At 41.6% G+C, this 15,096-nt stretch overlaps 1 protein-coding gene across 4 annotated transcripts in view; it reads left to right on the top strand.

The window, feature by feature from the left end:
- The window catches only part of EML6 (EMAP like 6), a 295,572-nt gene that overhangs the window by 165,850 nt on the left and 114,626 nt on the right, over nucleotides 1-15,096 (top strand). For all 4 annotated transcript variants that reach the window (XR_013276589.1, XM_077485543.1, XM_077485540.1 and 1 more), the window contains exons 14-15: nucleotides 2,520-2,706; nucleotides 6,816-6,921. Coding sequence is in view for 3 of the 4 variants with exons in the window: in XM_077485543.1 (XP_077341669.1) it covers nucleotides 2,520-2,706; nucleotides 6,816-6,921 (293 nt within the window). In the remaining variant the exon portion in view is untranslated. The remainder of the gene's footprint in view (nucleotides 1-2,519; nucleotides 2,707-6,815; nucleotides 6,922-15,096) is intronic.

Here is a 15,096-nt window from a genome sequence, read left to right as displayed (position 1 = left end):
ATCTCTTTGGTCACATTGATTACATTATACCATGGCCAATTACAGTGGCCCTGTACCATGTGATAGGTGTGACCAATCACAGCATCACAGTAGTAAGCAAGGTTTCATGAATTTTATGATTTGGGCTTAAAAAAAAAAAATCTGTATTTTTTTTTTGTTTAAATAGAAAAAAAGAAAAAACCCAGTGGCGATTAAATACCACCAAATGAAAGCTTTATCTGTCCCAAAAAATGGTAAATGTTTAATTCGGGTACAGTGTCCCATGACTACTGTAATTGTCATTCAAAATGTGACAGCGCTGAGATCTGAAAATTGGCCTGGGCAGGTAGGGGGGTGAAAGTGCCCAGTATTGAAGTGGTTAATCTACGCATTTATATAATGAATTGATTTTTATATAATTAAGGGAATTGTTTATTTGCTTCTGTACAGTTGGTAGGTAGAATAAATCAAACATCTGGCCTATGTGTTTGGGTATTTTTTATCCTTAGTATGTAAGAGCTAAGCATGTTTGAATTACAGAAAAAAAATGAACTCCAATGATGGCTGTAACAATTCAATAAAATCTCATATTTTAGTAAGTAAGCTAAGATATACATGAAGGGGTGGGTGAAGACATAACACCGTTCAGATTGTTCAAAACATTATGTAAAACTCCTCTCCAATTGTATAGATAAAGGATGAAAGTAATAGTGATTTTTAATAATTCATTCTTTTAGGACAATTTTCAGGTCTGATTTTGAGTTGGACCTACAGCACCCAAGTTGTTTTTAGTGTGTAGATATAAAATACAGAAATTAATGAAACCGAATTCCCACACCTACTCTTTAAATGTAACTAGCAGAAGTACCTGAATTTGACTTGAAACCAGTCCCCTGCGATCCATTGCAACACAGAAAGTGGTATCATCCTCTTGGCTGTGCTGTGTGATGGAGCTGTGTAGATCTCAGGACTGAATGGACAAGTACAAATCCTTTGGCAAGTAAAGCTGCTACTATATATTGTGTGTGTGTGTACAACACCAATTCCATAAAAAGTTGGGATACTTTGTACAATCTACATAAAAACATAAGTCATGAATAAGCAGTAACAGTGCAAAACGCGTTGACTGTGTTTCCTTGCTCACACAGTGTTTGTTTGCTATGGTGTTTTAAAGATTATTAATAAAGTGAATGCAGTTTTTAAGTGTGCAGCCCTTTGGATCCTATTGCACTTGCTCCACGTGGCTGAATGAGCGGTGCTTGTACCTGAATACACAGGAGGTAAAAAAAGGACGGTGTGGCCCATCTGGAGCAGAAGCATACTTTTTTATTTTTTTTAAATCTGTTTATTGGTTTTCAGAACATCAAATACAAAACAACATACATTGGTTATAAAAGGGTATCAGATGTGGCCCTTACAAGAGACATGTCATTTGGTAATCGGTTACATGTAACATATCAGGTATCATGGGTCACCATGATAATCGCAGCACGCTGGCTCCTGGGGTGGTAGGACAGTATAGGGCTAGACACACACCTAGATAAGACATAAAATTTACAGCAGTGTATGGCTAGCATTTGGCAAGGAGTATCCTGGGTACCGGGTTGAATCTAGTGCTCTTCTGAAGCTGTGGAGGGGTCCGCCAGCCATTTTGACCAGACCTTGTCGTATTATTGAGGGCATCCTCTATTGGCATAACAGTCTTTGTATAGGGGCAAGCTGTTGTTAACCAGTTGTTTCCATAGGTAAAGGGGGGGGGGGGAGTGGGTTTGCACCAACTAAGGGCTATGGCTTTGTGGGCATAGAATAGAAGTAACCCAACCAGAGTGCGTCCTGCCACCGTGGGAATGAAGCATACATATTTAATCTAGCATGGATTCTCGTATAAGAGTCTGGGCGCTTAACTGGCCTTCCTGCAGTCTAGACCTTTCACCAATATAAAATATTTGGCGCATCTTAAAATGAAAAATACGACAAAGAAGACCCAGAACTGTTGAGCAGTTAGAATCCAATATCGGGCAAGAATGGGACCCGCATTCCTCTCCTAAAACTTTAGCAACTGGTCTCCTTACTTTCCAGATGTTTACAGAGTGTTGTTAAAAGAAGAGGGAATGCTACACCGTGGATAATATGGTCCTGTCCCAACTTTTTTGAGATGTGTTTCTGCCATTCATTTCAAAATTGCCTTATTTTTTTTCTTAATATCATACATTTGTTATATTTTCTATTGTGAATAAAATATGGGTTTTCAAGATTTGAAAATCATTGCATTCTGTTTTTATGTAGATTGTACACAGCGTCCAAACTTATTTGGAATTGGGGTTGTGTATATAAGTAGAAAATATATTTTTTATTTGTTTTTAGATGTTTATCTGAAATTCAGATTTTATGTATTGTTTTATTTAAAACAGATATTCACTTTTAAATTATCAGTAGACATCAGGCAGTAAATGGTTAGGAAACAAAATTATACAATGTTTTATTGATTTATATTTGTCCAACTAATTTAGTTTTTCTATCTGTCTTGGCATCTGTTGCAGTTACAGAGGCTATGACTGTAGGAACAACCTGTTCTACACCCAGACGGGAGAGGTGGTCTATCATGTAGCAGCCGTGGCTGTGGTTTATAACAGGCTGCAGCACTCCCAGAGACTCTACCTGGGACACGATGATGACATTCTCAGTCTGGCCATTCACCCAGTGAAAGATTATGTAGCAACTGGTCAGGTAAGGTGATCCTCTGCTTTGTTATATGGTGGGGTTTGGATTTTATCTAGAAATATTACTATGAAGTGGATTGACTTGTCTATTAAAGGAGTTGTAAACTCTCATTGTTTTTCACCTTAACCATTTCAGCCCCAGAAGATTTGGCTGCTGAATGACCAGGCAATTTTTTGCGATTCGGCACTGTGTCGCTTTAACTGACAATTGCACGGTTGTGCGACGTTGTACCCAAACAAAATTGACGTCCTTTTTTCCCCACAAATAGAGCTTTCTTTTGGGGGTATTTGATCACCTCTGCGATTTTTATTTTTTGCGCTATAAACAAAAAAAGAGTGACAATTTTGAAAAAAACACAATATTTTGTACTTTTTGCTATAATAAATATCCCCATTTTTTTTAAACGCACATTTTTTCTCAGTTTAGGCTGATATGTGTTCTTCTACATATTTTTGTTAAAAAAAATCGCAATAAGTGTATATTGATTGGTTTGCACGAAAGTTATATCGTCTACAAAATAGGGGATAGATTTATAGCATTTTTATATATTTTTTTATTAGTAATGGGGACAATCTGCAATTTTTATCATGACTGCGACATTATGGTGGACACATCGGACAATTTTGACACATTTTTGGGACCATCGTTATTTATACAGCGATCAGTGCTATAAAAATGCATTGATTACTGTAAAAATGTCACTGGCAGTGAAGGGGTTAACACTAGGGGCGATCAAAGGGTTAACGGTGTTCCCTGGGAGGTGATTCTAACTGAAGGGGGAGGGGACTGACTAGAGGAAGTGACGGATCGTGGTTCCTAGCTAATAGGAACACATGATCTGTCACTCCTTTCAGAACAGAGAAGTGTGTGTTTACACACACTCATCCCTGTTCTGTGTCTCCTGCTCACGGTCGCTCATGGCCAGCGGTTATGGTGATAGGAGAAAGAAAATCCACCGCTCCCAGGCTGATCCACCGAAAAACTGGCCACTCTTCCTCCAGAAAGATAGGGGTCCCAGGTGCAGGCTAATTGCACTAGCCAGATGGAAAGGAACAGAAAAACTCTGGATAGCCGCACTCCGGATCAAGTAAAATAAATCGTGCCTTTATTGTTTCCACTCAAAAAATCTTCACATCATACAGATCACAACAGCAAAGGGATAAAGAAAATAGAGCAAAAAATGTTGACGCGTTTCACGCTGAAATTGGCGCTTATTCATAGCACATGAATAGCTATAAATAAGCGCTAATTTCAGCGTGAAACGCTGATTTTCTGTATGCATTTGTTTATGACTGTAAAGTTTTTTTGTAATCAATATGGAGCACTCACTCCAGCAGTAGTCCGCAGTATAAGGTCCCTAAGGTCTTTTCCTGTAGTTGCACCCGTAGTCAGTTACACAGTCAATGAACAGTCTGAGGTATGCTTTTTTGGTGCTTTATTGCAGAACTTGAACTTAGATAGGAGTAGGGTAACTGTGGGATACTCCAGTAACTTTTGTAGCAACCTGAGGACACTAATCTTCCTCCTATTATTGTAAGAAGAGTCTTTGCACAAGCAGATAGTAGACTCAGCTATACCAGGACAGCAGGGTCAATGTCCCCTTTGAGCAATACTGACTGATACCCGAGGGATAGCAGCAAGCACACAGTCTCGGGCATCTCTCACTCCTGTCTGTACTCACTAATGTCCTTGGATAGTTAGACACCTTCTTCCAATATCAGCCAGATGCCTCTCCAGTGATACCAGACCAGATTCCTAGACGTAAGTCAGCTCCAGCAAATTTCAGCCGAATAGGCCCCCCCAGCTAGCCTAGCTTGGACTTCAATGAGCCATCTGTCCAGGATTCACCCGGACAGTCCGGGTTTTGAAACGTGCCCATGATTCAGACCCCCTTAAACCCGGACAAATTATTCAGACTGGACTGTGCCCCCCCCAACTTAGGTGTGCATGGGCACACCCTAATCACCCAGTGTGGTGCAGATTCCCCCCTGCTACCTGGATTGCACTCACCTGTGCTCCCCAACCAACCAAGTACCACAACCGCCAAGTGCATAGGCCCCCTTCCTCCCTTCTCTCTCCTGCCTCTGAGCAAGTGAGTGCACTATGGTAGGGACTCAGATGTAAGGGGTACTTTGGTAACTATGATTTAGGGGGGATGCTGGGAATTCTGATGTAAGTGGGGGCTTTGGTGAAACCAGTCCACAGCGTTCTCCCTTAAAAAAAAAATTGCTGTGTGCCGCTAAAGTGTTCAGGTTTGGCTTGAAGAAGAGGTGGCAACCCTACCGTGAGGGCAGCAGCCCTCCAGGCCGGGGTCTCCTTCTCTAGGACAAGAACCCCTCTGTGCCAAGTCTGAGTATTTATACTCCCTCCCAGCCAGCTTCTGGGCACCTATCCCCAGGGATTGGCTGGGGCTGCATAAATATGAATCTGCTGATTAGAGCTCCATGATTCTGGCTAAAATGAGAATCAGGATTTTTTTTTTGCTTAGAAGATAGATCAGGATTCTCGCGGCGTAACATCATCTTTTACATTAAGGCTGGGTTCACACCGCTGCGGGGGGAGAACCGGATGTGATTCGCACAGCAAATCACATCCGATCTCCGTAGCGCTGCGAGTTCAGCCATACAGATAGTATGGCTGAACTCGCAGCGGTCCCGCAGCAAACTCGCACGGGACCCTTTTTTGGGTCCGCAACGGAATCGGATCGCATGGGGGTTCACACCATGCGATCCGATTCCTGTGCGAGTCGGCAGATCGCACTGCGATATGCCGACGGATCTGGGGGTGTCATTAACATAACATTGACACCCCCAGCCGTCCGCATAGGGCAGTGTGAACTGCCGGCGGGAGGTATGCGATGCGGGAAAACGCAGCGGATTCGCGGCGTTCCCGCATCGCAGCAATGTGAACCTAGCCTAAAACAAAAAAAAATTGGGATAACTTTACTGCTTCGTTTTTTTTTTATTATTCTTGGAGGGGAATTTTTCCCCAAAAAGTGGCTTTTGAAAGACCGCTGAGCAAATACAGTGTGACATAAAATATTGCAGCAATTGTCATTTTATTCCCTAGGGTCTCTGCTAAAATATATATAATGTTTTGGGGTTCCAAGTAATTTTCTAGCAAAAAAAAATATTGATTTTAACTCAAGAAACAAGTGTCATAAAAAGATTTAGACTTTAATGCCCCATACACGCGGTCGGACATTCCGGATTTTGGCCGAAACTAGTCTTGCATACACACGGTCACACAAAGTTGTCAGAAAATCCGATCGTTCGGAACGAGGTGATGTTTGTAACGTATGACAGGACTACGTAGAGGCCAGTAGCCAATAGCTTTCGTCTCCAATTTTTTTCTGAGCATGCGTGGCACTTTGTGTGTCGGAATTCTCTACACACGATCGGAAAAAGTCAGATCGGATTTTGTTGTCGGAAAATTATAAATCCAGCTCTCAAACTTTTTCCGTCTAAAATTCCGACAGAAAAAGTCCGACAGAGCCCACACACGATCGGATTTTCTGACAAAATAATCCGATCAGACTTTTTCCGTCTGAATTGGTTAAACTTTCTGCATTTACACAGAAGTTTTATCCCTTTGATCTAAGAAGGAAGTATTAGTTACAATGTTTCATGTTGGCAGACTGCCTGGATTTTTTCTTTACACACAGAAGTTTATCCCTTTGATCTAAGAAGGAAGCTCAGTTACAGTGTTTCATGTTAAAAACTTGTCAGACTGCTCAGATTTTTTTCTTTTGACAGCTGAGTGAGCAGGTAAGTCTCTCCACTTGTTATATGAAAGAATCGGCAAACTCTGCAATAGAGATCATCATGGGGGTTGAATCATGTCATGTGACCAGCCCACTATCTTCCAGAACCTTTCCAGACAGACAGGGGGAAGCAGTCAACCCTGCAGCCAGTGAAACACAAAACAGGCCAAATTAATCACATGCAGCTCGAATGATTACAGTGAGTCAGTAAATGAATTGACCTAACCCAGCACCTATCTGGAGGGTGCCAGAAATCCATTTAGAATATTTCTAGAGGCTAACAAATGGTTGCAATATATGGAAAGATGTGTAAAGTGGTATGTACTGACAGATGGCTATAATGTGTTACTAGATTGGAAGAGATGCAGCAATACACGTGTGGGATACTCAGACACTGAAATGCCTGTCACTTCTCAAAGGCCAACATCAGAGAGGGGTCTGCGCTCTGGACTTTTCAGGTAATGCTAAAAATCCTATTGTCTGTATTTAGATTATAAAATAATGAATTTGGTTTAGCTAGAGAAAACAGCACCCATAAAGATAGGCACCACATCCCAAAAAACAGAAATGATAAATGAGTAAGAAAGTTGATAGGGATTTTGATGGTGCTTACTATCAGAAATGTAGACAACATATAGTACTAAATTGTATACATTTTATTAGAATCAAGGTTAAAATGGTATATATATATAAAAAACAACAGTAATGTACAGTGGTGGTCTGGATGGTCAAAAAGTAAATTGAATGAAGATATATTGTTGCACATTATCCCGACATGTTTCGCAGGTATGCTTCTTCAGGGGATGTGCGATTAATCAAACAATAAACACTATAAATTTAAAGAAAAACAGACACAAAAATACGTTAGTTATCATATTGAGAGAAAAGCACCACTTAGGCCGCGTACACACGGGCGGATTGTCTGCCCAACTAAGTTCGTCAGACAATCCGACAGACAGTCCCTCCAAATTTTGAATGAACGGACTTGACCACACACGATGAACAGACAGTCCGCTGAAAACTTGCGCGATGACGTGTACAGCACGTACGACGGGACTAGAAAAACGACGTCCAATACACTGCAATGCAACCTTCGGCCGTGTAAATCCTTTCTGAGCATGCGCCATACTTAGTCCGTCCAACTTGCCTACACACGAGCGCACTGTCCGCTGAAACCAAGTTTGGACGGACAAAATTACGGAAATTCCGAAAGACTTAGTCCGTCAGACTGTCCGCTGAAAAAGTCCGCTGAAGCCCACACACAAGCGGATTGTCCGCTGAAACACGGTTCAGCGGACTAAGTTGGGCAGACAATCCGCCCGTGTGTACGCGGCCTTAGATAGCGAACACTGCTTACCCCAGACCAAGCTTGGTACTTGGCACACAGCTATCACATGGTACCTGGCACCCTGTACCATGTGATTAGCTGTAGTCAATCACAGCATCACAATGGTAAGCAAGCTGTCATGAATGAAAGCCATTTATGACAGTTAAAACTATTGCTTATAACAGTGATCATCACTTTTCTAAGCAATAACCATGTACAAGAAATAAAAAAGCATCGCTGATCACAATGGTGACACTGAACTAATCTGATGATAGTAAAAAAAAAAAAAATTGAAAAAAATAACAAAATAGTTTAAAAAATGTAATAATATATATATATTTTTTTACATACTGTCACCAGTCAGTATCCCTGATCACCACCACACCAATCATATGATTATGATGTACTGCACTGCTAACAGTATGTAATAAAAAAATTGTTAAAAAAAATAATTATTTTGTTTTTTCATTTTACCAAAGATTGTGACAAAAATTACTTTACAAAAACTTGCCATACCTCTTACTAAATACCTTGAACTGTCTACTTTCCAAATGGGGACATTGTGGGGACATTTGTACTGTCTTAGCGTTTTTGTGCCTCAAAATGAGAAAAGCCGTTGATACATCAGGACTGATCAATTTGCAAATATATTTATATATATATATATATATATATATACACATACATATATATATATATATATATATATATATATATATATATATATATATATATATATCCAAGTTTGTAGACTCTATCTTTCACACTGATTAAATAATATATATAACTGATTTGGGTTATTTTTTACCAAAGAAATGTAGCGGAATACATTTTAGACTAAATTTATGAAGAAAGATTATTTGTTTCCAAAATTTTATTAGAGAAACTATGAAAAACTTATTTTTTATCTTTTATATAGCATAAAATAAAACACCCAGTGGTGATTAAATACAATCAAATGTAAACTTTATTTGTGTGAAAAAAATAAAATAAATTTAATTTGGGTACAGTGTTGCATTAACGTACAAGTGGCATTTAAAATAGCGCAGTGCTGAATAGCAAAAAATGCCCCTGTCATGAAAGGGGTAAAACCTTCCGGAGGTCAAGTGGTTAAAAAAAAAAAAAACAATCAAGCTGAACTTTAGGCAAATACAAATTAAAGTGTTACTAAACCCATGACAGTAAAATCAGTCTGTATATGCAGTAAAGCATGCTTGTTATACTCACTGTGGAACTTAAGGGGTTAATCCTCCACATTATGTAAAAAAACTGTTTGATGATGTCTTCTCTGATTCCCCCCCCCTTCTTCCACTGTCCCCAATCCATCTCCTGATAAGACAAAGGCTTTGGAGGCACTCTGCACATGCTCAGTTTGGTGTGTATTGCTAGAGGTTTATCTTTCTTTTTCTTGGGAGAGTGCATGTGACCAGCACAGGGCCAATCACCACTGTCCAGACAGAAGGTCAGGGGTCATGCAGCCTCAGGACAGTCAGAGGAATAATAAAAACTCCTCCTATAAGCATTAACCAGATATTGATAGAAGTCACAAGACTGCTTTATACTGCCGATGAGAAAAGGTATTTAGCAGCTTAAATTTACTAAAATAATTACATTTCCATGTTCTGTGTACTGTGGGAGACCAGATATAGTGACTGCAGGCTCCTAGGTTTAGTAACACTTTAATGCAGCTTTCTAATCATTAATATATCGTTGAATAATGTGACTATGTAAATTTTGACCTGGCATTAGTCTCTTGCAGTCCCTGTAAATCAGGCGTGTGAAAAGACAAGAAGCATGCTGATAGGAGGAGAGGTCAGAGTGACAGCCTGATGAGCAGCTTTTGCTTTTACAGGTTTGGGGGAATACAGGACAATCTGGGTTCAGAGGATTCAATGAGGCTATCCATCAGAATGAGGGCATCTTGTTTTTAGAAAAGAAGTACAGCAAGGGAGAGCTCTCCATTGAATGAGAATACTGCAATAAAAGCTGCTTGTATATTATATCTTTAAATGGGCGATTCATTTTCATCTTTTTTTTGTCTGACGTTTTGCTTTAATGATAAAGAAAGTAATTTTTAAAAAGAAAGTTATGTTAAAAGTAAAATAAATTAAAAGAGAAGAAATTATATAAATTAATATAGCAGAATGATTAAAATAGTGGAAGAGGAACATTTTTGATGTGACCAGCAAAACTTCTGAACCCCTGAACAGTGAATTCTGAATATAGTCAAAGCACGGAGGCCAGGATTGTTTAAAAACTTTTGAGGAATATTTGCTAGTTGTTTATTAGTCACAATTCAGTTTATTGTAGATTTTACATTTTCAAATGTAACTTTTAGTAATTTCCGCAAGCATGTGGCAGCTATTTTAGCAGCCAAGAACACAAAGGAGATTACCTTTTCGGGGGGATTTGGGGATATGCGAGATTGGCTTGCTCAGAAGAGCTTCAGCTGGAGATTTATATAGATTCATTTGTGTAAAGGCGTTAACAAGGAAATGAAATCTGTTCCAAAATGTCTTCACCTTTTAGCATGGCTGCCATATATATATAAAATATAGTTCCTCGTATAGTCCCTCCTGTCTACATTGCATAAAACATTTGATGAAATTTGCATATATATTTTCCTAACTATTTTTGTTTTATGCTTAATTACCTCATTTTATTTACTTAATTTAATTGAATTAATTAATTATACAAAAAAAATGTTAATCAGGTTATGTAGCTCCCAGGGTTTCGTCAGGGAGCTCCTCACAAATTTCCTTTCCAGGAATAGTTATCCTGGTTGATTGTTAGAGATCTATTGATTTCTCCCTAAGTTTGGCCTCGTTGCACTTTTCTCTTCTACCACTAGGTGGCCGGGTAATTAGTAGTACCAGATACGAGAAGGGCAATGCAAGGTCAGGTTATGGGTATATGGGGTATCTCAGCCAATGGGCAGGTGTTTTCTTGAATCCCTTGGCCTGCTGGGAGAGTCTACATATTCGGGTGAGGTCAGGTGATCTGTGTTCTGTGCCACCTGGAGGGCTGTCTGGGTGGACGTGTGTTGTATTGTCCGGGATGCTAGACCGGAGATGGGGCCTATCCCAAGCACATCTGCCTGCTAGGCTTTCTGAGGGCCTATCCAGAAGCAAGAGAGCAGAGCAGGGTTGGGACTGTGGCTTGCAGTCCAAACAAAAGTGACGGTTCTGCTGGCCGGAGAACCTGTCGTGGATGGAGGTAGAGGGGAAGCTGTCGCCAATAAGGGACTATCCGCCTAATTACCAGTGACCACAGTGAGTAACTGAAGCAAGAACTGGAGCAGCATTCTCACCAACCGGGGACGGTAAAGAATCTGGAAACTTCAGTGGGTATTAGGCCAGGGACCCAGCCAGCGGAGGTGACACTTGCAGTGCAGCCTTGTGTGTCAAGCCAGGGACCGAGCAAGCCAGCGGGGTCAAAGGTTGAGAGGTATCTAGAGTGCCAAGCTAGGGACCCAGGAGAGAAGCGAGGGTGACGCTTGAGGATGATACCACTGTGAAGATTGGAGGAGCTCAAGGGATTCAGTGGCAGTGAATCAGTGGGCCTAGTGAGAGACCGGGAGCACAGTGTATGGAAGAACTACAAGGAGTGTTTTTAGTGAAAGTGAAGGAACTGTTAAAGACTGTTGCCATAGGAGACTGCATTCCTGCACATGCAGACGTGGCGTCTTGCTGGATGCCTTTCCCTGCATAGCTGTCCTCCTATTGAAGTCTCGGAGCCTGCCAATTAATCTTGCAACTAACTAAGGGTGTCCTGGCCCTAACCGTCCCTCCCCCAAAAAGTTTGTTAAGAGAAATAAACTTTCTTTTACATTAATGAAGTGTCTGGCGCCAAATAACTTTAACTACTCTACTCGCACCATGCCTCACAACCCACTACATACAGAAGGATGTCAGCTATCTCTGGTCCTGGAGGCTCTCATTAAATCAAAGGAGGCCTGGGACCTTGCTACAGTTAAAGAGGAAGTAAACCCTGATGGGTTTACTTCCTCTTTCATTCTCTGCAAAGGCAAAGCATAATGGACTACTATGCATTGCATAGTAGTCCATTATGTGTCACTTACCTGACACAGGAGCCAGCGATGTCACCGCTGTCCCCTGTAGTCCGGCGCATCCATCTTTTCGGTGGGGTCTCGCAGCTCCGCCGCTGTCATTCGGCGGAGCCGCGATGACGTCGCTCCGTTGTTGGAAATGCCGCGCTCAGTGCGCCTGCGCGCCGCTGTCTACGGCGCATGCGCCGTAGACAGCGGTGCCTGTCTTCGGGCAAATATCTCCTAAACCGTATAGGTTTAGGAGATATTTCTTGGACCTACAGGTAAGCCTTAATCTAGGCTTACCTGTAGGTCAAAGTGGTTTGTAAGGGTTTACAACCACTTTAATATGAAGCTTTTTACATGAATAGTTTCTTTTAAAGCAGGTGGTAAAATACAAGGTCTGCCTGTATTGTCCGACCCTCTCCTTCCAGCTTCTGTGTTTACAAGTGACAGCTTTTCTCCCAGCAGCTCCCACAGATCTGATCTCTTAAACAGGTCCCACAGGATAGGAAAATGGGAGATGCAGGTGCCCATGGTACTGTGTGGTCATGAGTGGGAGGGGGGCGTTATGTGGTCTGTGATCTCCACTTTCTTCTTGTGTATGGCGCACCCATGAACCGTGCACTGTGTACAGTGGGGCAAAAAAGTATTTATTCAGCCACCAATTGTGCAAGTTCTCCCACTTAAAAAGATGAGAGAGGCCTGTAATTGTCATCATAGTTATACCTCAACTATGAGAGACAAAACGTGGAAACAAATCCAGACAATCACATTGTCTGTTTGCTGAAAGAATTTATTTGCAAATTATGATGGAAAATAATTATTTGGTCAATATCAAAATTTCATCTCAATACTTTGTTATATATCCTTTGTTGGCATTGACAGAGGTCAAATGATTTCTGTAAGTCTTCACAAGGTTGTCACACACTGTTGCTGGTATGTTGGCCCATTCCTCCATGCAGATCTCCTCTAGAGAAGTGATGTTTTGGGGCTGTCGCTGGGCAACATGGATTTTCAACTCCCTCCAAAGGTTTTCTATGGGGTTGAGATCTGAAGACTGGCTAGGCCGCTCCAGGACCTTGAAATGCTTCTTACGAAGCCACTCCTTCGTTGCCCGGGTGGTGTGTTTGGGACCATTGTCATGCTGAAAGACCCAGCCACGTTTCATCTTCAATGCCCTTGTTGATGGGAGGAGGTTTGCACTCAAAATCTCCCCATACATGGCCCCATTCATTCTTTCATGTGCACAGATCAGTCATCCTGTTCCCTTTGAAGAGAAACAGCCCCAAAGTATGATGGTGCCATCCCCATGCTTCACAGTAGGTATGGTGTTCTTTGGTTGCAACTCAGCAATCTCTCTCCTCCAAAGACGACGAGTTGTGTTTCAACCAAACAGTTCTACTTTGGTTTCATCTGACCATATCACATTCTCCCAATCCTCTTCTGGATCATCCAAATGCTCTCTAGCAAACCTCAGGTGGGCCCGGACATGTACTGGCTTAAGCAGGGGGACACGTCTGGCACTGCAGGATCTGAGTACCTGACGGCGTAGTGTGTTACTGATGGTGGCCTTTGTTACGTTGGTCCCAGCTCTCTGCAGGTCATTCAGTAGCCCCCCCCCCCCCCCGTGTGGTTCTGGGATTTTCTCACTGTTCTTGTGATCATTTTAACCCCACAGGGTGAGATCTTGTGTGGAGCCCCAGATCGAGGGAGATTATCAGTGGTCTTGTATGTCTTCCATTTTCTAATTATTGCTCCCACAGTTGAATTCTTCACACTAAGCTGCTTGCCTATTGCAGATTCAGTCTTCCCAGCCTGGTGCAGGTCTATAAGGTTTTGTTTCTGGTGTCCTTCGACAGCTCTTTGGTCTTCACCATAGTGGAGTTTGGACTGTGTGACTGTTTGAGGTTGTGGACAGGTGTCTTTTATAACGATAATAAGTTCAAACAGGTGCCATTAATACAGGTAATGAGTGGAGGAGAGAGGAGCTTCTTAAAGAAGAAGATACAGGTCTGTGAGAGCCAGAAAGCTTGTTTGTAGGTGACCAAATACTTATTTTCCACCATAATTTACAAATAAATTCTTTCAGTGTGATTGTCTGAATTTGTTTCCACATTTTGTCTCTCATAGTTGAGGTATACCTATGATGACAATTACAGGCCTCTCATCTTTTTAAGTGGGAGAACTTGCACAATGGGTGACTGACTAAATACTTTTTTGCCCCACTGTACATAGCACACCCCTGAACACTGCACTCTGTATATATAGCGCACCTCTTAACACTGCACTCTGTATATATAGCGCACCCCTGAACACTGCACTCTGTGTGTAGCGCACCCCTGAACACTGCACTCTGTATATATAGCGCACCCCTGAGCACTGCACTCTGTATATATAGCGCACCCCTGAACTCTGTACCCTGTATGTAGCACACCCCTGAGCTCAGCACTTTGTACATAGGTAGCACACCCTTGAACACTGCATTTTGTGTGTAGCGCACCCCTGAACACTGCACTCTGTGTGTAGCGCACCCCTTTACATTGCACTGTGTGTGTAGCGCACCCCTGAGCTCAGCACTCTGAACTCTGCACTCTGTATCTAATGCACTCTGGGTATTTATTACCCCTTTAAGACCTTTTTAGTGGAATTTGGCCACACTCAACATTTGATGCGGTTTGGCGAGGGGGGAGGGGCAGGGGGCGTGGTGGATGTCCTGAACATGTTCCTTAGAAAGCCGTGTTTGTAGATACTGTACATATAGCTATGAATTATACTTCTCTGTATGGTCTAAAGTGGCTGTAACCACAAAGATTGAACCTTTAGAGAAACACAAAGTACTATAATTAAGTGAACAGTGCAGTCTCACACTTTGCAGCTATATGACGGCTTGCAGCTGCAAATTATGAGTCATTTATTAACCTGTATTTAGAAAATAAAACCCGGCAATGCAGAAATGTTCTTTTTTTTTTTTTAACTGCTGCTTTCTTTTTATTTAAAAGATAAGTTAGTATTTTACAGAAAATAGCCTATGCAGTCAAGGGGCCTCAGTAGGTATTAAAAAACAGTGCAGCTTTGTAAAATATTTATTAATGTTATTGTAATACCTGTAGCCTGGCCAAAAAAACTCTCAGTTAGCAATCCCCGTGTCCTGTCTAGTTATTAGGACGTGAAAACAGTTGTTTTTCACTCCTGTAATGCGGCGAGGGAGTGTCCAATTGTTTTCCCGTCCAAGCAACATTGAAGGGGGGAGGTTTC

The sequence above is a fragment of the Lithobates pipiens genome, unplaced genomic scaffold (assembly GCF_037356315.1).
Source record: "Lithobates pipiens isolate NorthernLeopardFrog02 unplaced genomic scaffold, aLitPip1_a1.2 Scaffold_18, whole genome shotgun sequence".
Classification (NCBI taxonomy): Eukaryota; Metazoa; Chordata; class Amphibia; order Anura; family Ranidae; genus Lithobates; species Lithobates pipiens.
The sequence above is the reverse complement of the archived record's forward strand: the minus strand, read 5'-3'. Positions and strand labels throughout refer to the sequence as shown.